Here is a 21,797-nt window from a genome sequence, read left to right as displayed (position 1 = left end):
AGAAGCATAGCTGTGTCGGACTGTGGAGGCAGAGTAGAGCCCCTGTGGCTAGGAGCCATTGGTAGCCCTCACCTCCTCCATGAATTTGCCTAATCCTCTTTTAAAACCACACCATGACTGCATGCTGGTTGCTGCCATAGCTGTTAAATGAGGGTCACAAATCCTGCCCCGAAAGTGACCAGATAGGATGGCACCCTGTCACTTACCTGGGCACATACCTACCCCCTTCCCCCTCCTTGTCATACAGGGCCCACATAAGGCAAAAAATACCCCCCAAATGGGTTCAGCCGTCTTTTTTGCTGTAGGGTATCCATGTGAGCAATGGGACATGGTCACATCCTGTTGCTTCCAGGGGGCATTTCCAGCCCCATTTTCACTGGGTGCAGCCAGCAGAAGTGACAATTGCGTTTTTCCAGGTCTCCTGGTATGGAAAATGTTAAAATCTTAATCTTATTATTAAGCTGCACATTAAATGCAGAAATGGGGTGCAATGAACTAAGCTATGGGGATACGCGGAAAGGGGATGGAGCGGATGAAGGGCTTGGCCACACTTCCCTTTGCTTTTTCCAGGCACAGTTCACGATTCAAAGCTCTGTGGCCAGGCACCCTTTCTCCCCACAAAAACCAGCGCTTTAAAGCTGAATCGGAGCAAACCTCCATCTGCGGAAAACCTGAATTGCTCCGATTCAGCTTTAAGGAGTGATGTTCCACGAGGGAAGCACAGGGTCAAAATGAAAAACGTATGTGTGAATAAGCCCTTCCTGTGTTTCTCAAACTTGGGGCCACATCTGTTGCAGGACTACAACTCCCGTCATCCCTGACCACTCGTCCTGCTGACTAGGGGTGATGGGAGTTGTAGTCCAACAGCAGCCGGGGACCCGAGTTTGAGAGACACAGCATCCGTCCATCATTACCCTGGAGGTCAGGTTCCCTGCCCCCGCTTCCCAGATCACTACATTCAGGCGCATCTGGGCAAACAAAGGCTTAAGAACATAAGAAGCGCTGGCTGGATCAGGCCAAGGCCCAACTGGTCCAGCTTCCTGTTCGCACGGCTTGTATCACTTTGCAGAGTCGAATCACTGCAGGTCTGGTGTGTGGTTTTCAGTCCCTTTGACGGGTCTGCTGGGGGGCGGCGGTCTGTATCCCATAAATCTAGTTAAAACTACAACTGAGCTGAAGGATTGCCTAGCCTATACTAGGGGTGAAATGGGGAGTTGCGGGGTGTGACATCACACATGATTTTCATGCCCGCTTTCCTCACCCCAGGAGCAGCTCAGTGATGAAGAGGAACAGAGCGACTGACACACCATCCCTCTGTAACCTTGCGGAGGACGCTGCCCAGGTCAGTTCCCAGGAAGGAACCAAGGCGGAAGGGGGGGAGGGGGCCACGGGGACTTCTGCGTATCCTGCAAATTGTGGTTTGCATCGGAAGGTCAGGCAAATTTCAGGGCCTCGTAAGGTAAAGGTAAAGGACCCCTGAACAGTTAAGTCCAGTCAAAAGCAACTACAGTGGTACCTCGGGTTAAGAACTTAATTCGTTCTGGAGGTCCATTCTTAACCTGAAACTGTTCTTAACCTGAAGCACCACTTTAGCTAATGGGGCCTCCCACTGCTGCCGCCACGCGATTTCTGTTCTCATCCTGAAGCAAAGTTCTTAACCCGAGGTACTACTTCCGGGTTAGTGGAGTCTGTAACCTGAAGTGTCTGTAACCCGAGGTACCATTGTATGGGGTTGCGGCACTCATCTCGCTTTCAGGCCGAGGGAGCTCGCGTTTGTCCACAGACAGCTTTCCGGGTCATGTAGCCAGCAGGACTAAACCACTTCTGCCACAACGGGACACCATGACGGAAACCAGAGCGCACAGAAATGCCGTTTACCTTCCTGCTGGAGTGGTGCCTATTTATCTACTTGCACTTTGACGTGCTTTCGAACTGCTAGGCTGGCAGGAGCAGGGACAGAGCAATGGGAGCTCACCCCGTTGCGGGGATTCGAACTGCCGACCTTCTGTTCGGCAAGCCCAAGAGGCTCAGTGGTTTAGACCACAGTGCCACCTGCGTCCCCAACAAGAGTTAGATATTCCTTCTTGTTGTTGTTGTTGTTAAGAACTTGGAACTCCCCTGTGACAGAAAGCCAGCTAGTCCAGGATAACCCCTCCTTTCTCATCTTTTAGGGGTCAACGGAGAGCCAACAATCAACAGAGGGCATGGTGCTCTGCTGCGGACTTGAGTCTGGCTGACTCGTGCAGCAGAAGACATTTCTCATAGCTGAAGATAACGGAGGAGCGTGTGGTGGAGAAGGGAGGGCGCTCCCTCTGCCTGCTGCTTCCCGGCTGCTCACGCAGCATCCTCTTCCGCTACTGAATCTCTTGTTTCTTTGCCCAATCTCATCATTTGCCTTTGAACAAAGTGTTCCGTCTTCCAATGCTGTATATATTTGTCACTGGTGTGCTCCAGGCACAAATCGACACTTCAGTTCTGAGAAATAAATCACACATCAACCTCACTCGAGTGCCCTGCATGTCTGTTTTCTTCTAACATTAAATTTAACCTTCCTCTTTAGAGATTTGGGCTGAGGAGCACCGCTTCTCGCTATAATCTTATAATCCGAAGTGGCCTCCTTGCAGCATGAAGACTGGGACAACAAGAAGGTCCTTTCGCAACACTCCTCCCCAGAGCTTAAGTCTGGCTCCTGGGTCTACCGACCCACATCTGCCCACTAGGGTTGCAACGTTTTTTTCAACAAAACTCGTGTTCCTGTAGCTTAGCTAGATGAACTTTTGCCTAAAAAACAAAGGAATGAACTGTCATTTCCAAATCTCTTGGAAAAAGCTCACCTCGAAATCAATCGATTTTTTGTATATGTAACTGTACAACGTGCTGTGTAATACGCAGAGCGTGTGTTATAATACAGGAAAAATAGAGCTGGCAAATTTTCTAATACTCGAACAATGTTTTGCACATTGTTGCTTAGAATAAACCGAGGTTGCAGTTGGCCTTTGCTTCTGCTGCAATAAAATTTTCTTTTATTGTGTGATGCACACGGATTACTTCCTGCGATCTGGAGGATGGATCCAGCGATTCTCCAATACAGTTTTAGGAAGTTCCAGACAGATGTAAAAGTTCTAAACAGAGCCATTAAGTTGTTTTTTACAGTGCTTATACTTATGAGTAGTAACATTACATATACGGTGGTTCCAACTTTTCATTTTGGGGTGCCCTTTTTTCACAACTGAGAGGAATCAGTCCCTTTTTCGGTGTTTTTAAGCATAAGTTTATCCCTTTATGATACAGGAAATAATCTTTTTTTGGGGGGGGGGTCAAAAAGTTATAACCCTACTGCTCAAAGGTCACTCTTTGTTTTCCCAGGCGCTGAGAATTGCCAGGAAAGTGATCTGGTTCTAGGCTTCTGGCTGAGTCCTGGACAAAAAGACCACATTCCCCAACCCTATGCTGGAAGGCAGGACCAAATAGATGCGTGTCATTTATTTCAAATGGTGTCTTTAAAGCCCCAAACAGCTTAGGAGCTGAGGACCCTGCAGCCCACCTTATTTCATCTATTTTTCTCTGCTTGCTCCATCCAGTATCTGAGGTGAGAGGTACGGCAGGCAATGATAAGCAGCAGGGTCTTCTCGGTGATGGCGCCTGCCTTGTGCAATGCCCTTCCGCATGAAACCCATCGCCAGGCGTTTGGTTGTTTAAGAAAGACCTCTAGAGGAGTATTTTCTGCTCCTTTGTCTGTTTTCGCTCTCCCTCTCTTTCTAAATCGCTGCTTTATGAACTGCTGTTTCCGTTTGCTTAATTGATTTCTGGGCTTGCTACGTTAACCAAGGTTTCGCACCATTACTTTTTATGTACCGCTGACATTTTATATATTATTTCATCGTTTTACTTCTTCAAACGGATTTGAAAAATAGGCAGGGTATACATTCAGATCACGGTGGTGCAAAACCTGCTCCCAAGCGCCACTTGAAGCAGAACCCAAGGAAAGAATCACAGAATCGGGAGGGACCCTGAGGGTGATCCAGCCCAACCCACTGCGATACAGGAATTTTTTTTATGCCCAATGTGTTCGAACCCATGACCTTAAGATCAAGAGTCTCATTTGCCAACTGAGCTATCCCACAGAAGAGGGAGAGGAAAGCTGGTTTAGCTGGTACATGAGTGCATCTTTGCCCTTTTCCCCCATGCACAAAGAATCACTGAATTGTAGAGCTGGAAGGGACCCCTGATGGTCATCTAGACCAACCCCCTGCATTGTACCTGCTCCCTCTTGCTCCATTTTCGTTCTAAATGCTGGTGAGTGGCTGCAATGGCGGGGAGTAAAAGGGCATGGGGGGCAGGTGGGGAGAGATACTGGGTCAGGAAAGGACAGCAGACACTTCGGGACAGTCCCCCGTGAGCATTTGGAGGGGGCACCAGGTTGGCAAACAACTGAGTCACATCAGTAGGTATAAAGTCAATCTCTTGGCTGCATCTACCTTGCAGGGTTGTTGTGCAAAAGACACCTGAACGCAATACTGATGAATCATTAGTCCAGCATCTTGTTCTCACAATGTGGGCGGTGTGCAAATTTAATAAATGAAATAATAATTGTGGGAAGCCTGCAGCGAGACCTGATCTCAGCTGCCCTTTCCCCGCTTGGGATTCCCAGCAGCCAGAAGCAATGCCGCAGATCACAGCCGCTCTGGCGAGGAGCCACTGAATGGCTGCCTCCTCCTGCAAGAATTTGCCCCTCTTAACGTCTCCCACGCTAAGAAGGTCCGTATAGTTAAAGCTTTGGTTTTCCCAGTAGTGATGTATGGAAGTGAGAGCTGGACCATAAAGAAGGCTGATCGCCGAAGAATTGATGCTTTTGAATTCTGGTGCTGGAGGAGACTCTTGAGAGTCCCATGGACTGCAAGAAGATCAAACCGATCCATTCTGAAGGAAATCAGCCCTGAGTGCTCACTGGAAGGACAGATCCTGAAGCTGAGGCTCCAAGACTTTGGCCACCTCATGAGAAGAGAAGACTCACTGGAAAAGACCCTGATGTTGTGAAAGATAGAGGGCACAAGGAGAAGGGGACGACAGAGGATGAGATGGTGGGACAGTGTTCTCGAAGCTACCAGCATGAGTCTGACCAAACTGTGGGAGGCAGTGGAAGACAGGAGTGCCTGGCGTGCTCTGGTCCAGGGGGTCACGAAGAGGCGGACACGACTAAACAACTAAACAACAACAACGTCACCCACGGTGGGCACCATCACTTGGCACTTTCCCTTTGAGAAATCTGAGGGCTCCCTTGGACAAAATACAAGGACCCCAGCCAGGAATACCAGAGCAAAACAGCAGCCAGTAGGCTTGGTCTTTTTTGAAGACTGTCGCAACAGGAATCCCACCTGCCACAAGACGGAACAAGATGGAAGCCCCAAACAAAAGAGAACCCAAACTTTTATTAGCTGCTAATCCCCATGTTAAAAAGGTAAAGGGACCCATGATCATTAGGTCCAGTTGTGACCGACTCTGGGGTTGCGGCGCTCATCTCACTTTATTGGACAAGGGAGCTGGTGTACAGCTTCCGGGTCATGTGGCCAGCATGACTAAGCCGCTTCTGGCGAACCAGAGCAGCGCACGGAAACGCCGTTTACCTTCTCGCCGGAGTGGTACCTATTTATCTACTTGCAATTTGATGTGCTTTCGAACTGCTAGGTTGGCAGGAAATCCCTGTTACACCCCCCAAACTACATCACTCATGCATCACGGTTACATCATGAAAGGGGAGGTCTGGTGGCAGGAATCTGAGCATCCTGGACCCTGCCCCATGGTTCCCCTTGCCCTCCACCAAACACCCATCAAGTGTCACAAAAGAGACATTTACATTTCCCTGTTTCCCAGGCAAGTTAATCCCACCCTTTTGTCTTCATCTGGGTTTGTTATTTCCGGAATGGCTTCCTGTCTGGCACTCAGGTATCAGGATGCCAGGGATTATCTCACAGGCAGAGGGGCTGCGGAGGAGCTGAGCTCACATGTTTATATGAATTTCTGAAGTTTTCCCAGTGAGCCAGTACACAGATGCATTTATCAGTGAATTCTTACATTTGGTATATTCTGCAGCAGGGGCCCTTTGAATAGATAGGAAGAAACTGTGATGAAGTGTTTTGTGGGGACAAATCACAAAAGTCACAAAAGTGATTGTGCTGATTTTGGTAGTGGGCTGCATGTGCATGAGATCTGCTGGAGGGGCAACCCCCCACCTATACATAAATTCCTGCAACACCAGGAGCCCGAGAAAAGCCAAAGGCCCACCCAGCCCACCAAGAGCCAGTGTGGAGCAGCGGTTCTGGGAAAGACCCGGGTTCGAATCCCCCCAGGGGGCGAGACCTGGGGGTCCAGTCGCCGCATTTCTGCCTAGCCTACCTTGCGGGGTTGTTGTGATGGATGAAACAGGGCGGGGGAGGGAGAGTCACGGGAGCCCCCCCCTCGGATTCCCCCCCCCCCCCAGAGGACAGCGCGGAGGTCCCGCCCGGGGCGAGCGGCTCCATTTCGGGAGGGGGGGGGAAGAAGCCGGAGGAGGCGCCTCCTTCGCTCCCAGCTGGCCGAGAGGGGAGGGGCTTTCTCCGAGCGAGGTCCCGCCCACCCCGCGCGCCCGGCGATTGGAGGGAAGCGGGCGGACACGTGGAGGGGGCCGGTTCACGTGACGGGGCGCTCTCACGTGACGGGCCACCCTGGTTCCGCGCCGATTGCAAGTTTTGGGAGGAAAGGAGGATGGAGGGAGGAGGAGAGGAGGAAGAAGAGGGAGAGGAGGAGTGGCTGCTGGAGTCCTTGAGACTGTGAGTCAGCGGGGGGGGGGGAGAAAAGGGAGGGAGAGAAAGGGGAGGGGGAAGAGAAAGGGAAAGAGGAGGGTAGGGGAGAGAAAAGGGAGGAAGATCAGGGAGGAGGGGGAGGAGAAGAGGAGAGGGGAGGGGAGAAAGAAAGGGAGGGGGAAAGGGGAGGGGGTAGAGAAAGGGAGGGAAGATCAGGGAGCAGGGGGGAGGAGTGGGGAGAGAAGAGGTGGGTCACCTGCTTTGGGTTCCCGCTTTGCCTCCGTGGCCACTGGGGAGAGAGGGCTGCTCTGCTCCTTTGAGCCATCCAGCCGCTCAGTGTCCATCCTCTGTCCATTCATTCATTCATTCATTGCATCTCTATCCCACTTCTCTTTCCCCGTGTTTCCAGGTACAACGATCTCCACCTGTTTGAGCTTCACGATCCCACCAGAGTCATTGAGTGGACGGGAGAAAAAAGTGAGGTTTTTGTTTTCTTTCTTTTTGGCATTTTTTTTGCTTCCACTTTTTCTAGGAATTCAGATTGCTAGTAATTTGATCAGCTACCAGCTTTAGGGGTCCTTTACCTTTTACCAGCTGACAGTTGGCCATGATGCCCCATATCTTTCTTAATGTCTTGGAATTTTTAAAAGGAGCAATGTTGGTCTGATTTCTTTAGGTATCTGTGTGGCGGGGTATGAAAACGGAAGAAGGAATGAAATCCTCCAGCTTCTCCTGCCTCAGAGGCTATACGCAAAGGAGAACCAGGTAATGTTAATGGTAATACTTTGGAGACTCCCCTCCCCATCTGGGCCCCCGGGACCCACACCCCAACTTCAGAATAGATAGATATTTGTGCAAATGCTCTCCTGGGTCTCTTTTCTGCTGAGGCCCAAGCATGGATCCTTAGCTGCAGGATGGGTTTTGGGTGGGCCCTCAATTTATTTATTTTTAAACAGGGCTTATGTCCAGAAAGAGATTTCAAGGTTGAACATGGTGGATTTTCCGATCACCCGGTCTACATGCTGAAGCACGTGCCAAAGACCAGGTCGGTGGTGCTAAAAGGACTTGGCTTCTTGGTTGCTAGTGTATATATATATATAATTAAGGTTTATAGAGAAAAATACAGAATTTAATATCCTTTCCTTTTCTTAAAATAGTATTATCTAGATACAATAAAAACACAAAAAGTGGGGCAAGGGGGGAGAAATAGGTTAAAAGAGAAAGATAGAAAAATGAGATCAAGAAAATCCTTATTTTCTGGTTGCTGGTTATTTAGATGTGCAAGGCCTGCCCAGAGCATTCAGTACAGAAGTGGTACCTAAATTACTGTATTTTCCCATGTATAATGCACCCCCATGTATAAGACTCAAAATAGGGAAAATGGGGGGAGATTGCACAGAGTTGTTGAGCTTTCTTTGGGAGAGATTGCTAGAGTTGTTGAGCTTTTTTGGGGGGGGGGCGGTTTGCCAAAAATCACTCTCCCACAGGACCGCAACAGCAATCACACACACACATCAACAAAGCCACCAACCGTCTGCACGCTTGCAGAAAAAAGTAATCGCCAATCACCTACCCAATTGCTGCAGCAGCTGATAAGCAGCGAACCTTCAGGCAACAACCAAATGCCCGCAGAAACGTCGCTACGTCGCTGACAATCTCTTGCTCAGCGCCACCCACCAATCGCCCGTCCCACCTCTCCACTATCCATGTATAAGACGACTCCCAAATTTTAGCATCTCCCCCCCCCCCATATTAAATACTTGTCTTATACATGGAAACATACGGTAGTTCTAGTGTCCTTGCAGTGCAGAGCGGACCGTGCTGACAGCCTTGGGAGCCTGGAGCCTTGATCATCCTGAACTGGAGTTCTCTGTTGACAATATGTCAAGGATGCCTCTTTCCAGGGTTTGTGTGTGAGTGGAAGCCCATCTTAGTCCTTCCCCTTTCCCAAGCATTCCTCACTCTTTTTTGCTTGTGGCTGTAGCTTGCTGGTGACAAGTGGCCCATCAGATGGCTCCCTGCAGGTGTGGCACGTGGGGCAGGATGAAACAGGTGCGTCAATCAGCAAGTTGCTGCTTAATGTATTTATTATTATTAATTAATTAATTACTGTATTTTTCGCTCTATAACACGCACCCGACCATAACACACACATAATTTTTAGAGGAGGAAAATCTGTAGGCATGCCACCCGTAGGCATTCCCTCCATAACACGCACAGACATTTCCCCTTACTTTTTAGGAGGAAAAAAGTGAGTGTTATGGTGCAAAAAATACGGTAAATTCACACGTATAGGGCCTTGCATCTGAAGATTGCAGGGCAGTTTACAGTACAAAAACTAAAAAATGAAACCCTAATTCGAAAGAAAACCTACATAGTTTATTTTCCTTTCACTGCACCGTGAGGCTTGCCATGTGCCCTAAAGGCTGAAACTAATATTTTCCACTTTATGATTAACATAAGGGGGTCTCTGCTGCATGCTAATGCCAGAAAAGCCAGGCTGCTGGATGAGGCCAAAGGACCGTCTAGTCCAGCCCTCCTGCTCTCACAGGGGCCAACCAGATGCCTCTTCTGGGAAACCCACAAGTGGGATCTGAGCACAAGAACAACTCTCCCCTCCTGTGGCTTCGACCAACTAGGATTCAGCAACATTGCTGCCTCTCACTCTGGAGACAGAGCAGAGCCATCCTGACTAGTAGCCTTCGATTGCCCTCTCCTCCTCCATGAATTTGCCTAATCCTCTTTTAAACCCACCCAAGCAGGTGGCCATGACTGCCTCCTGTGGCAGGGAGTTCCACAGTTTAACTCTTGAAGAACGGCTTTCTGCTACGCGCCCTGAGTTCTCCGACATTCACCAAATGTCCGCGAGGTCGTGTGTTATAAGAGGAGGGAGGAGAGTGTAGCATTCCCAAAGCAAGGAAGGATTAATAAAATACATACGATGCTTGACCAGCAAGACTCTGGGAGGAGTGTGTATAATTCTCTCTCCACCCCTTGGCCCAGGCCATTTTATTCACAAAAGAACTTTTTACACAGTGTTCGTAAGAACCAATCAGATTTCCTCTGAGCATTTCAAAAAAACCCACGTGGGACAAAGTCAGATCAGAAGAAATTCTTTTAACTACAAAGAAACTATTTCCTACTTGAGCATTCATATGTAGTTCAGAGTCAATAAAATAGGAAGCAAGGAGGAAGGAGGAATGCTTTTAGCAAACTCCAGAGGTCATAAACAGCAGTAAACAGGAGAGGAAGCAAGGCAATATTTACCATCTCTTTGTGAACTCTTCCTGGCCCTAAGATTAACAAAACTAACAATAAAGAAGCTACCTTCTATCTTTATGACCCAGGATGCCCGATGAAGCAACTGGCAACTGCTCTGTGTATTTAGAATGCTTATACGTGCCTGTCAGGCATAGAGAAAGCAAATGGCAGAGGTGCAGAGGCTTGTGGGATTTGATCAGAAATTATTGTCAATGAATCAAACCCAGTCAACGCAATGCTTTCATTGCGGACACAATGGCTTGCTCCATATTTCAGAGTTCTTCATAGTAATCCCACCTGACCCTCACACTCTGGATATTTGCACCCCTACAGGAGAGCTTTCCTCCACCCAATTTCTCCAGGTCATAAGATTCTCCAATCCACAATTACATCTCCCTTTCTGCAGCCGTTAAATCGGGATTCCTTAAATGTGCACCGGAAGAGCGGCGAGTTTCCAGTTCGAACCCGACCATCTTCACTCTGCCTTAACTGGCTTCTGGGCTCCAGATTCCAGTTTGCTGGTGCTTGTATAGAGATCCTGCCCCAATATTGATGGACTCCAATTCCCACCTGCCCCAGCCAGCGCAGGCAGTGCTCAGGGATTGTGGGAGTTGTAGAGAGCGTAGAGACACACACAGCCATACCTCGGGGATAACTGTCTTTTCCCTTCCTCCCCCCTAGATGTTATTAAGCCCCTCTACACTGTCCGTACCACGCAAGGAGAGAAGCACTGCTGGGCAAAGATTGCAACCGCTTTCTCCAAATCGGCGTGGGTCCTTCATGGCCTGCGGGTCAGCGATGTTCAGGTGACCGAGATGGAATCCAGGAGAACTGTCTTCGTGGCAGGTAGCCTTTGGTCTTGCGGGATAAAACCCTCTTTAATAATAATAATAATAATTTATTGTCTTGTTCGCTTCTGTAGGCTCCACAAACACCGACGAGGTTGCCACCCTGGAGTTCCTGGACGAAGCCGCCATCCTGGTCTGCGACACGAAGGGTCAGCTGTTTCTGGCTGACACCAGGCAGCCGCAGGGTCTCCTGCGGGTCGCTGAGGATGCCCAGGTCTCTGAGGCGCTGCCTGGGCAGAGCTGGTGTGCTGGAGTTTGCTGCACCCCACTGCCATCCTCTGGGGACAGGCGGCTGGTGGCCCGCCTCTCCTCTGCCGGCCATGTCATGCTGACGGACCTCAGAAACCCCGCGAGACCTGTGAAGATGGCTCGGTGCTGTGTGCCCACGGGTGGCCTCTGTGGGGCAGAGTTCCTCTCGGTCTCCTTTGCCCCTCTGCTTGGAGAACACCTGGCTGTCTCAGGTAAGCCTGTGGGGCGGAGATCTCGGTAATTCTTTGGTCCTGTTTGTGCCGGAATTTGGGGGGTGGCGAGAAATTTAGCTGCTAGTGTCATGCTGCCCAGGCTTTAAAGGTAAAGGTAAAGGACCCCTGGACAGTTAAATCCAGTCAAAGGTGCCTATGGGGCTGCGGCTCTCATCTCGCTTTCAGGCCGAGGGAGCCGGCGTTTGTCCACAGACAGCTTTCTGGGTCATGTGGCCAGCAGGACTAAACCGCTACTGCCGCATGGAGGACCGTGGCGAGTGTCAGAGCGCACAGAAACACCGTTTACCTTACCACTGCAGTGGTACCTATTTATCTACTTGCACTGGCGTGCTTTCGAACTGCTAGGTTGGCAGGAGCTGGGACAGAGCAACGGGAGCTCACCCCGTCGCAGGGTTTCAAACCGCCGACCTTCCGATCGGCAAGCCCCAGAGACTCAGTGGTTTAGACCAAAGCCTACCAGCTGGTATTTGGAGGTGAAACTGCACCCCAACAGCAGAGGCTGAACAGGAGAAGGGGTGCAGGCCCCTGTGGTTGCAGCGTTTCTGTGCGCTCTGGTTTCCGTCATGGTGTTCCGTTGTGCCAGAAGCAGTTTAGTCCTGCTGGCCACATGACCCGGAAAGCTGTCTGTGGACAAACACCGGCTCGCTCGGCCTGAAATTGAGATGAGCGCCGCAACCCCATAGTCACCTTTGACTGGACTTAACCATCCAGGGGTCCTTTACCTTTTTACCTTTACCAGCAGGATGCCAGGGCCCTGATCCCGTTAGGTACCTTCCCTCTCCTCCCTCCTCTGTGCAGGGAAGTACTCATCTCTCCCCTCCCCCCCCCCCTTGCAGGCTTCGACGGAACCGTGCGGGTCTATGACACACACAACTGGGTCCCGTCCGTGCAGGACGCCAAACCGGCCTTCGTCCACAAAGGGCACGTCTTCAGCGAGGCGGGCAAAGCTGGAGTTGCAGCCCCGGTCGTCACAACCCACGCCTGGCACCCCTCCAAGCCCCGGACGTTGCTGTCGGCGGCGAGCGACGGGTCGCTGCACGTGTGGGACTGGTCTGAGCTCTGCGCGGCCAGCTAGCCCAGTTCTCTACACTGCACATTGGAGAAACGAAGGGGTCCAGTCGCGCGCACCCCCCGGAAGCAATTGGATATCTTGCAAAGGAGGTTTTTTTTTTGGGGGGGGTTGCATCTTTGTGGAGCTCACCCTGCGCGGCTGTTCTTCCTACTGATTTGTCTTTTGAGAGAAGTCCAAACCCAATACCTTCAGTGCTCTGTGGCTGCAAACTTCTGCCCGTTGTGTCACATAGGAACGCAGGACACAGAGTGGGCAAAATGAAGCAAATGAGGCTGGCTACAAAACTGGGGGTCTTTTCAGTGTTGCCCCCCCCCCAAACAGAGAACCTGATGCCTACACAATGACCTTTTAAGGTACCAGGTTTGTCCTTCTTTTTACAATTGTTGTACTGGTGTCGTTCTGATTTTATCCTGTGTTACATTTCGGTGTCCTGTTTTATGTTTCTGGTTTTTACTTGTGACCCGCCCAGACAGGTGTGCCAACTTGGAATATAATATTGGGGAGGGCAGCAGGTAAGCCCTGCTCCCCCTTAACCGATTGCAAGGTGTGGCATGCATCCCCCCCCCCCCCCAATTTGAATGGCAATACTCAGTAACTTTGGAAGGGCCTGGTCCCCTCAAATATTTTATGGGATGCAAAGACCCCTCGGCCCCTAGAAGTTGGCTCCTATGCGCCCAGAGGACTTTTGTCGTCATGAGGTGGTCGCTCAATATAGGAGTTAAATAAATTGGTGGTGCAGGCATTGTGCAGGGGAGAGAATTAGGCTCTGTAGGTCTCAGCTGCTGACATCAGCAAAGGGGAAAAGCAGTTTGTGGGCTGCCTCCCCTTCTGCCTCTTAAATATTGCTGCAGTGCATTTGCTCTCCCCTCCCTTAAACAGATTGTAGGTACAGTCAAAGTTGCTCAGTAGAAGCCATCTTTGCATTCTGGTTTTCACGGGTGGCTAAGATCAACGTGAGGTTAGTGACCCTTCAGGACGCAAATGGGCTGTTCCGTTCTTCCCCCTTAGGAGCAGAGGAAGAGGGGAAGGGGTCTCAGAGGGTCCTTGCCTGCCAGCTCCCTTAGGACGTCACGTTCAAACAGTTTTATAGGGTGCGTGCAGGAGGTTTTTTTAAATTTTACCCGTTAGGATTGTGCAAACCACACAGAGCCCTGTAAAATGGGGTGTGGACCCCCTCGTCACTATTTTCAAAGACCTCCCTTATCACTAGGTACCCAATTTATGGCTCTATTTGTTCATGCAATCCAAAGCAGTGAATAAAACAAAAGACCAACTATCAGTGAAGCCCTGGCACTTGGAATGCTGTACTTAAGTCTAACAATAAATGAGTTTTCCTAAGCTGGGAGGTTTTAATTTTCTTCCTGAAGCCCTTTGAATGTGGCACCTTCCAGGGCTTAGCCCCAAGTGAGTGTTCACCATTAGCAAAACATGCAAAAAGTTTTTTACCCCGTATTTGTCATTGAACCAGGAATAAACCACTCTCCGTACCGTCTTTAGAGCAGGGAAAGCCAGACTCCGTGAGGAGGGAGGGTGGAAACTTGATGTTTTTGGCACGCTGGCCAGTGTGGGGTAGTGGTTAGCGTGCCGGACAAGGACACGGGAGACATGGGTTCAAATCCCAACGCAGCTATGAAGTTCCCTGGGTGACGTTGGGCCAGCCGCTGCCTCTCAGCCTAATCCTACCTCGCAGGGTTGTTATTCTGAGGATTAAATGGGGAGCAGTATTGTCAGAGACTGCCTCCAGGTCCCAGCTCACAGAGGACCAACGCTAGCCAGCGGTAATATACAAAAGTCTTCATTAAAGTCCATTATCCATTTTCAAACCCTAGCGTGCGTCTCTACGTCTGGACACTAGACCGGCGAAGCTCCGTCTGAGTCTCCGCCCCCTGTACACCAGCTTAAGACTCTAGCCTTACTCCACCTTTTCCGTCTCTCCTTCCGCCTCTGGGTCCTACCACCCCCCGGGGTCCCTTCCTTCCTGGACGCTTCGGAGGCGGACCCCTCGGACTCTTCTCCCTCCCTTCGGCGGGCTTTAGGACCTGGCTCCCTATCCGGGCTGCTCATTGCGCCACCCTCTTGTACATTTGAACTTGGCGCGCGCGCGCTGCCTCCGACCTTCCTTTTGACCGTTTCCTCGCTCTCTGATGCAGGCGTGGCTAACCCTGACTCATGTCCTTCCGCTGACGGAAAGCTGCCTGATGCCGATGCCTGGGACTCCTCCCCCCTACTGCTCTCCGGTGGGGAAGCTGGTCCCGATTTCCAGCTGCTGCTCTCTGAGTCCCCTCTGGCCCCTCCTTCCTGAGGTGTTCCCTCTGGCAACCCCCTAGCTCTGACCACGGGAGCCCCTTTCTGTGAATCCTCCGATTCGCTGGAGAGACTTAGAGACCTCGGGCGGCTCTCATCGCTCACTTCCCCCTCGGATTCCTCCCCCTCGGTCTCTAATTCCTCCCTTTCCTGTCCCTCTGCTCCTGAGCCCCTGACATCCATCCCCCCCTCGAAGCCCCCCCTTCCCCCCTCCCCTCCTTCCGGTGTGGGTACTGGGTGCTCCGTCGTAGCGGGGGTGAGTGCCGGATACAGTTCGTCCCCCGTGTCGTACATCAAACCGGCTAGGTCCGGCTCGTTCTCCGTGCACTCGTTGACGTCGATTTCCTCTGCTTCCATGTCTCTGCCTCCGTGTTCGAACCCCACGTCCTCCCCCCACACGTCCATGTCCGTCTCGCCCCCGTTCCCCTCTGAGGGTGATGTCTGCCAAGGACCCCCCAGCCACTTCCTGCGCCACTGCTCCTCTGGTCGATCGTCCCACCAATAAGAGCAGTCTGAGGCAGACCCCGAGGGTGAGCCCTCCGGGGAGCGTGTGTCTGGTGCCGGTTCCTCGTCCGAGGCGAACCCCTGGAACGTGCTGGCTGAAAGTGTGGGTGTGAAGAGCCAGTCGTCGAAATACTCGGCTGGCATGGGCCTGTGTGGGAAGAGGGCATGAAATTCTTCCTTGAGCAGAGGCTCCTCCAAGGCATAGTCCGGCACCCAACTGTTGGCACTGGCCGGGGTACCCTCTCTGGCTAGGAGATATTCTACTCCCTCTTCCCCCCATCTCGAGTCTAAAATCTCTGTGACCTCGTTGATGTGCCCCCCTCTTGGCGACCCTCCCTTTCTGGGCCCTTCTCTTAGCGGGTCTGGCGCTGTGCCTGGCTCCTGAAATCTATGAGGTGCTTTGTAGGGCGTGAGCACCGATCTATGGAACACCGGATGCATTCTGGAACCCTCCGGAAGTGCTAACCGGAAGGCCACTGGATTGACCTGTGCCTGGACTTGGTAAGGCCCTAGCTGCTTATGCCCTAGCTTCTTCTTCGCTAACGATCTGGTCGGCACTGCTTGCGCTGCTAACCAGACCCAGTCTCCCACCTGTATGTCTTCCCCAACTCTTCTGTGTCTGTCAGCCTGCAGTTTGTATGCGTGCTTTGCTAGTTCTAACTGCCTCCTGAGCTGTTCGTGGACTTCCTGCAACTCCGACGCTAAGGCTTCCGCTGCCTGTGGCTCCCCCTCCCCCACTCTCTCTAAACCCGGGAAGGTTCTGGGATGCCTCCCGTTGTTGGCGAAGAACGGCGTCACCCCTGTCGACACGTGCTTCGTATTGTTGTAAGCGAACTCTGCGAGGGGCAGGTAGTCCACCCATGTCGTGGGCTGCTGATTGGCGTAGCATCTCAGGTACTGCTGCATGATGGCGTTGACCCTCTCCGCTTGCCCGTTGGTCTGTGGGTGTCTCGCCGACGCTAGGTTGATTTTGACGTTCAGGATGCCCATCAGCTTCTGCCAGAAGTTCGAGATGAACTGTCGCCCCCGGTCGGAGAGAATAGACCGTGGCAGACCGTGGACTTTAAACACGTGGTCTATGAACAGTTTGGCGGTCTGTTCCGCCGTGGCCACCTTCGCACACGGAATGAAGTGTGCCATTTTGGTAAACATGTCCACCACCACTAGCACTGCTGTCTTTCCCCTCGAACTGGGCAGGTCCGTGACAAAGTCCAGGGCCACCCTCTCCCATGGTTCCGATGGTGTCTGCAGCGGTTCCAGCAGTCCCGCCGGCGGTTTGTGAACTGACTTGGCCCTCTGGCAGGTGTCGCATCTCGAGACGTAATCCGCTACTTCCCCCCGCATCTTGGGCCACCAAAAGTCTCTGGCCACTAATTCTACCGTCTTTTCTTTCCCAAAGTGCCCGGCGGTGGGAGCGTCGTGTAGCTGCTGCAGTACCCTTGCGCGGAGGTCGTCTCCCGGCACGTAGAGCGCTCCCTTGCGGATGAGTAACCCGTCTCTTATCTGGAACTCGTCGTCCTTCGCCGTGCCCTTGTGCACCTCCTCCATCTTGGCTCGTGCGAAGGGGTCCTCCTGCAGCGCTTGACGTACGGCGTCCAGGTCCACGGTTGCCGAAGCGCATGCCCACGCTTCCGGTGCGAAAATGTGCTTGGCCGCCGACGGTGCCGCCTCCTCGAGGTATTGCGGCTTTCTGGACAATGCATCCGCCATTACGTTGTTGTCGCCCGGGATGTACTCTATCTTGAAGTCGAAGTCTGCGAAGAACTCTGCCCATCTAATGTGCCTCTGGTTCAGGAACCTCGCCGTGCGCCAGTACTCTAGATTCTTGTGGTCCGTGCGGACCTGCACTGTGTGTCTGGCTCCGATAAGGAAGTGCCGCCATGCCTTGAACGCTGCATGGATGGCTAGCAACTCCCTGTCCCAGATGGTGTAATTCTGCTCCGACTTGCTGAGCTTCCTCGAGTAGAAGGCGCACGGCCTCCAGTCCCCCTGCTGGTCTTGTTGCAACAGGACGGCGCCCACGGCTCTGTCTGAGGCGTCTGTCTCCACCCTCATCGGTCTGCTGGGATTCACATGCAGCAGCTGCTCTTCGGACGCGAAAAGGCGCTTGAGTTTCTGAAAGGACTGCTCTGCTTGCTCCGTCCAGATGAATTTCTTCTTCTTGGAGCTGAGCGTGTCGGTGATGGCCGCCGTCTGCATAGCGAACCCCTTGATGAACTTGCGGTAAAAGTTGGCAAAGCCGACAAACCGCTGGACTTCCTTCCGATTGCGCGGGCTTTTCCAGTCCAATACTGAGCGAACCTTGGCGCTGTCCATGGCGAGCCCCTTGTCCGACAGTTTGTAGCCCAGGAAATCCACCTCCGTCATGTCGAACTGGCACTTCTCCAGCTTGGCGTACAGCCTGTGCTCCTTCAGTCTCTGCAGAACTTCCCTGACATCCCTCTCGTGCGCCTCTCGCGACTCAGAAAATATCAGGATGTCGTCCAGGAAGCATACGCACTTCTTGTAAAGGAGTCCCGCCAACACGTGATGCATGAAGGCTTGAAAACAGTGAGAGCCATTTTGTAATCCGAAGGGCATAACTCTGTATTCGTAGGTGCCCAGTGGCGTGAACATGGCCGTCTTCCACTCGTCGCCCTCCCGCATGCGAATCAGGTTGTACGCCCCTCGTAGATCCAACTTGGTAAAAACGCGTCCTTTCCTCACCGTCGCGAGCAGGTCGTCTATCTTGGGCATGGGGAAGGCCGAGGGCTTGGTTTTCGAGTTCAAAATTCTATAGTCCACCACAAGTCTTTTTTGGGGCGTATCCCGCTTCTTCACAAAGAATACTGGGCTGCCTCCCACCGCTTTCGACTCCCGGATGAATCCGCGCTTCAAATTGTGATCTATGAACTCCCTGAGTTCCTGCAGTTCATCCTCAGACATGGAATACAGTTTCCCGGTTGGCAGCGTCGCCCCCGGCAGGAGGTCAATCTTGCAGTCATAGGGTCTGTGCGGAGGTAGCTTGTCCGCCTCCTTCTCACAGAATACCTCCAAAAATTCCGCATACTTGAGAGGCACTGCTTGCAGCGTGCCCAAATGTAGCTGCGGGTCATCCTCTTCCCCTTCTGGGCTAGGTAGGATGCAATGTTCCGCACAGTAGGAGGAGCCAAAAGTCAGTTGGCGTTGGTACCAAGCCAATGCTGGGCTGTGCCTGTGCAGCCAACTCATGCCCAAAACTACGGGCGTGTCCGACAATTGGGTGACATTGAAGCTGATGACTTCCCGGTGATTCCCAATTTGCATCACCATAGGTGGTGTCTGCTGTACCACCTGCCCCCCCAGCAGTTCCCTGCCATCCACCGTGACAACCTTCAGGGGCAGCGTGGCTGGCAGTAGCGCTATGTTGTGTTGGTGAATAAACTCCAGTCCTATAAAGTCCGCATTACTGCCAGTCAATCGTAATAGGCACTTCTAAAGTGAGTCCCTTGGGCAGCTGTAGCGATGCGGTGAGCTGCACCACTGGTTTGGGCGGGAGGGGGTCTGTGGGCTGCAAAATCTCTGGGGACTTCTTCACTGACTCGTCTGGCTGGGCCCCAGTGCCTCCGTTTCCAGCCAGACTCCGTCGTTTCCCTGCTGTGGTCCTCTCTGCTGAGTTGCTTCCATTACTGTCAATGAAGCTGCAGTGTGCTTGTGGAGCCTCTGGGGACACTCTTTCGCCATGTGCTGTCCACTGTCGCAGATATAGCACTTCCTGTTCCCTCTAGGCGGCTTCGTTTTGACTGCTCCCGGTGTTAAGGCTCTGGTTGCTGAGTGAGCCCTAGCACCGCCAATCTCCATCGGCTCTTCGCCCCCTCCCTGTGGAGGCGTGGACTGCGCACGCGCGACATCCCTGGGCAAGAGGGGGGGCCCTCTCGCTGGTGTGCGTCCCCAACGCCCTTCTTCTTTGCTCCATGGGCGTTCTTCCAGCCGCACACCCACCGTTAGCGCTCTTTCAACCACTTGCTGAGTGCTTTTGGGTCTCTCCCCCCTTGCGATCTCATCCTTGACCTGCGGGTTCAATCCCTCCCAAAAGAGGTCTCTAACAGGCGGAGAATCCTTATCCCACCCCAGGACGTTGACCAATGCAAAAAAGCGGGAATGAAACTGCCTTACGCTGGCTTTCCCTTGTCTTAGCCCAAATATGTCCTTCCGGGCAATGTCAATGTCAATGTTTGATAAAAAGCAGGAATCCATTGCTTTAATGAATGCATCTGCGCTCCGGAGCGCTGGATCCTTATCTCTCCACAGATTGCGCAGCCATGCTTTCGCGTCCCCTTGCAAATGGGACAAGATAAACCCCACCTTCTCTTGCTCATCTCTAAAGTCTTTTTCCAGCAGTTTCAGCGCAAACTGCACGTCTGCTCGGAAATTGGGGTACTGCTGTAAATTCCCATCGAACTGAGATACAAGGCTGCCTCCTCTCTTCCCCAACCCAATCCCCTCGGATCTGGGTCCCGGTTGCCCCTGCTTCGCAAGCACTTCCAACCTGGCTTGGAGATCTCTGCAGGCAGCAGCCGCTTCGTCTTCTCTCTTCCTGGATGCGATTACCTCCGCGTTGAGTTGTGTCACCGCATTTTGCAAGGCAGCTATTTGCTGTTCGGTAGTCATTTCGCCTGACTCTTGTGAGCTCGCGAGGCACCAGTCTTCTTCCCGCGCTGCGTATACTCACGCAGCGACTCCTTCGGTGAAGAAAACTGATGAAATCTGAGACGGAGCTTACTGTCAGAGACTGCCTCCAGGTCCCAGCTCACAGAGGACCAACGCTAGCCAGCGGTAATATACAAAAGTCTTTATTAAAGTCCATTATCCATTTTCAAACCCTAGCGTGCGTCTCTACGTCTGGACACTAGACCGGCGAAGCTCCGTCTGAGTCTCCGCCCCCTGTACACCAGCTTAAGACTCTAGCCTTACTCCACCTTTTCCGTCTCTCCTTCCGCCTCTGGGTCCTACCACCCCCCGGGGTCCCTTCCTTCCTGGACGCTTCGGAGGCGGACCCCTCGGACTCTTCTCCCTCCCTTCGGCGGGCTTTAGGACCTGGCTCCCTATCTGGGCTGCTCATTGCGCCACCCTCTTGTACATTTGAACTTGGCGCGCGCGCGCTGCCTCCGACCTTCCTTTTGACCGTTTCCTCGCTCTCTGATGCAGGCGTGGCTAACCCTGACTCATGTCCTTCCGCTGGCGGAAAGCTGCCTGATGCCGATGCCTGGGACTCCTCCCCCTACTGCTCTCCGGTGGGGAAGCTGGTCCCGATTTCCAGCTGCTGCTCTCTGAGTCCCCTCTGGCCCCTCCTTCCTGAGGTGTTCCCTCTGGCAACCCCCTAGCTCTGACCACGGGAGCCCCTTTCTGTGAATCCTCCGATTCGCTGGAGAGACTTAGAGACCTCGGGCGGCTCTCATCGCTCACTTCCCCCTCGGATTCCTCCCCCTCGGTCTCTAATTCCTCCCTTTCCTGTCCCTCTGCTCCTGAGCCCCTGACAAGTATGTACGCCACCTGGGAGGAAAAGGTGGGAGGGATATAAATGCAATAATAACAGCATTTAACAAATTGGATTCTGGAGGGTGGCAATTGATGAGGAAACGTTGCGTTGCAACAGACACCCATCAACTCAAGATGCCACACCAGGGAAGAAGACGTTTGTCAAGATGGATGTTTGAATTTGTGGAGCTCTGCCATGGAAGCAACGAATAACCATGAAGGGGAAAACAGGAGAACTCAATGGAGGGAATGGGGTTTGGGGCAATAATACTGTGCTCCTATTGTTTCCTGTGATATGTGTGTACATGTAACCTGCAATAAGTTTTTGTTTCCCCCCAAAATGCTAGTATCAAAAGGGAAGTGTGGACTTTCTAGCCAGCCAGGTTCCTTTCAGAAGTTTTGGACTACCAACTCCATCATTCAGCGCTGCCATACTGTGGATGATGGGAATTGTAGTCAAAAATACCTGTAATTTGGTTCAACGGTTTGCAGCTTTTATTTCACTCCGCATTACTGTTTTCCATGGTGACTTTTCTCATTTTTTCAGCGCTGACACTGCATGCAACAAAATATTCGATAGGAAGTTGAGGTGGGGGGCGAAACATCTGGAAGATGCCAGGCCGGGGGGGGGGGGGGAAGGCTGCTTTAGTCATACCTGACCAACAACAACAAAAAAGGCACCCCAGTGTCTGTCATGGGCATTTCTGGCAAAATAACTCCGGTTCGAGTAAGAGAGACACAAAGGAAGTCAGGGAGCCTGCGAGAGCACTTTGTATTTTTCTAAGATTAATAAACTAGAATAATTTATTTGACAAAAACACAGAAAACGTCACGGATACAGTGGAGGAAGCCAAGGTGTTTTCCTAACCCTCCCCCCTTAAAGAACAGTACAAAGGAACCACGTTACAAAACGGACCACCTGGTTTGCTTAGCTAGAGTTTGCAAAGGCCTTCGCCCCAGATGCGTTCAGCCTTCCTCCCAGGGAATGGGGCAGCGGTAACTCTGCTCTGCTTGCCTCTCAAACCACCAGATGCACGCTTATTTGCAGGGG

The 21,797-nt window shown here is 52.2% G+C and overlaps 2 protein-coding genes across 3 annotated transcripts in view; both read left to right on the top strand.

The window, feature by feature from the left end:
* LOC114595510 (disintegrin and metalloproteinase domain-containing protein 21-like) overlaps positions 1 to 2,503 on the top strand; it is a 49,625-nt gene extending 47,122 nt beyond the window's left edge. For both annotated transcript variants that reach the window (XM_028725798.2, XM_028725796.2), the window contains exons 22-23: positions 1,267 to 1,342; positions 2,172 to 2,503. In XM_028725798.2, the coding sequence (XP_028581631.2) occupies positions 1,267 to 1,302 (36 nt within the window). In that variant the 3' untranslated portion in view covers positions 1,303 to 1,342; positions 2,172 to 2,503. The remainder of the gene's footprint in view (positions 1 to 1,266; positions 1,343 to 2,171) is intronic.
* Positions 2,504 to 6,670: 4,167 nt separating this feature from the next.
* On the top strand, positions 6,671 to 13,780 carry WDR73 (WD repeat domain 73). The gene is made up of 8 exons (XM_028725800.2): positions 6,671 to 6,806; positions 7,189 to 7,256; positions 7,456 to 7,544; positions 7,736 to 7,824; positions 8,764 to 8,831; positions 10,722 to 10,886; positions 10,963 to 11,349; positions 12,207 to 13,780. The coding sequence occupies exons 1-8, from the start codon at positions 6,742 to 6,744 to the stop codon at positions 12,443 to 12,445; spliced, it is 1,170 nt and encodes a 389-aa protein (XP_028581633.2). The 5' UTR covers positions 6,671 to 6,741; the 3' UTR covers positions 12,446 to 13,780.
* Positions 13,781 to 21,797: the final 8,017 nt, after the last annotated feature.

The sequence above is a fragment of the Podarcis muralis genome, chromosome 4 (assembly GCF_964188315.1).
Source record: "Podarcis muralis chromosome 4, rPodMur119.hap1.1, whole genome shotgun sequence".
Taxonomy (NCBI): domain Eukaryota; kingdom Metazoa; phylum Chordata; class Lepidosauria; order Squamata; family Lacertidae; genus Podarcis; species Podarcis muralis.
The sequence above is the reverse complement of the archived record's forward strand: the minus strand, read 5'-3'. Positions and strand labels throughout refer to the sequence as shown.

What these genes read in the sequence shown, in the direction of transcription:
- WDR73 (XM_028725800.2), top strand. Translation starts at nt 6,742, where the DNA reads ATGGAGGGAGGAGGAGAGGAGGAAGAAGAGGGAGAGGAGGAGTGGCTG. An exon ending in CTGCTGGAGTCCTTGAGACT is followed by an intron (nt 6,807 to 7,188) that starts GTGAGTCAGCGG and finishes CCGTGTTTCCAG; the next exon opens with GTACAACGATCTCCACCTGT. An exon ending in GAGAACTGTCTTCGTGGCAG is followed by an intron (nt 10,887 to 10,962) that starts GTAGCCTTTGGT and finishes TCGCTTCTGTAG; the next exon opens with GCTCCACAAACACCGACGAG.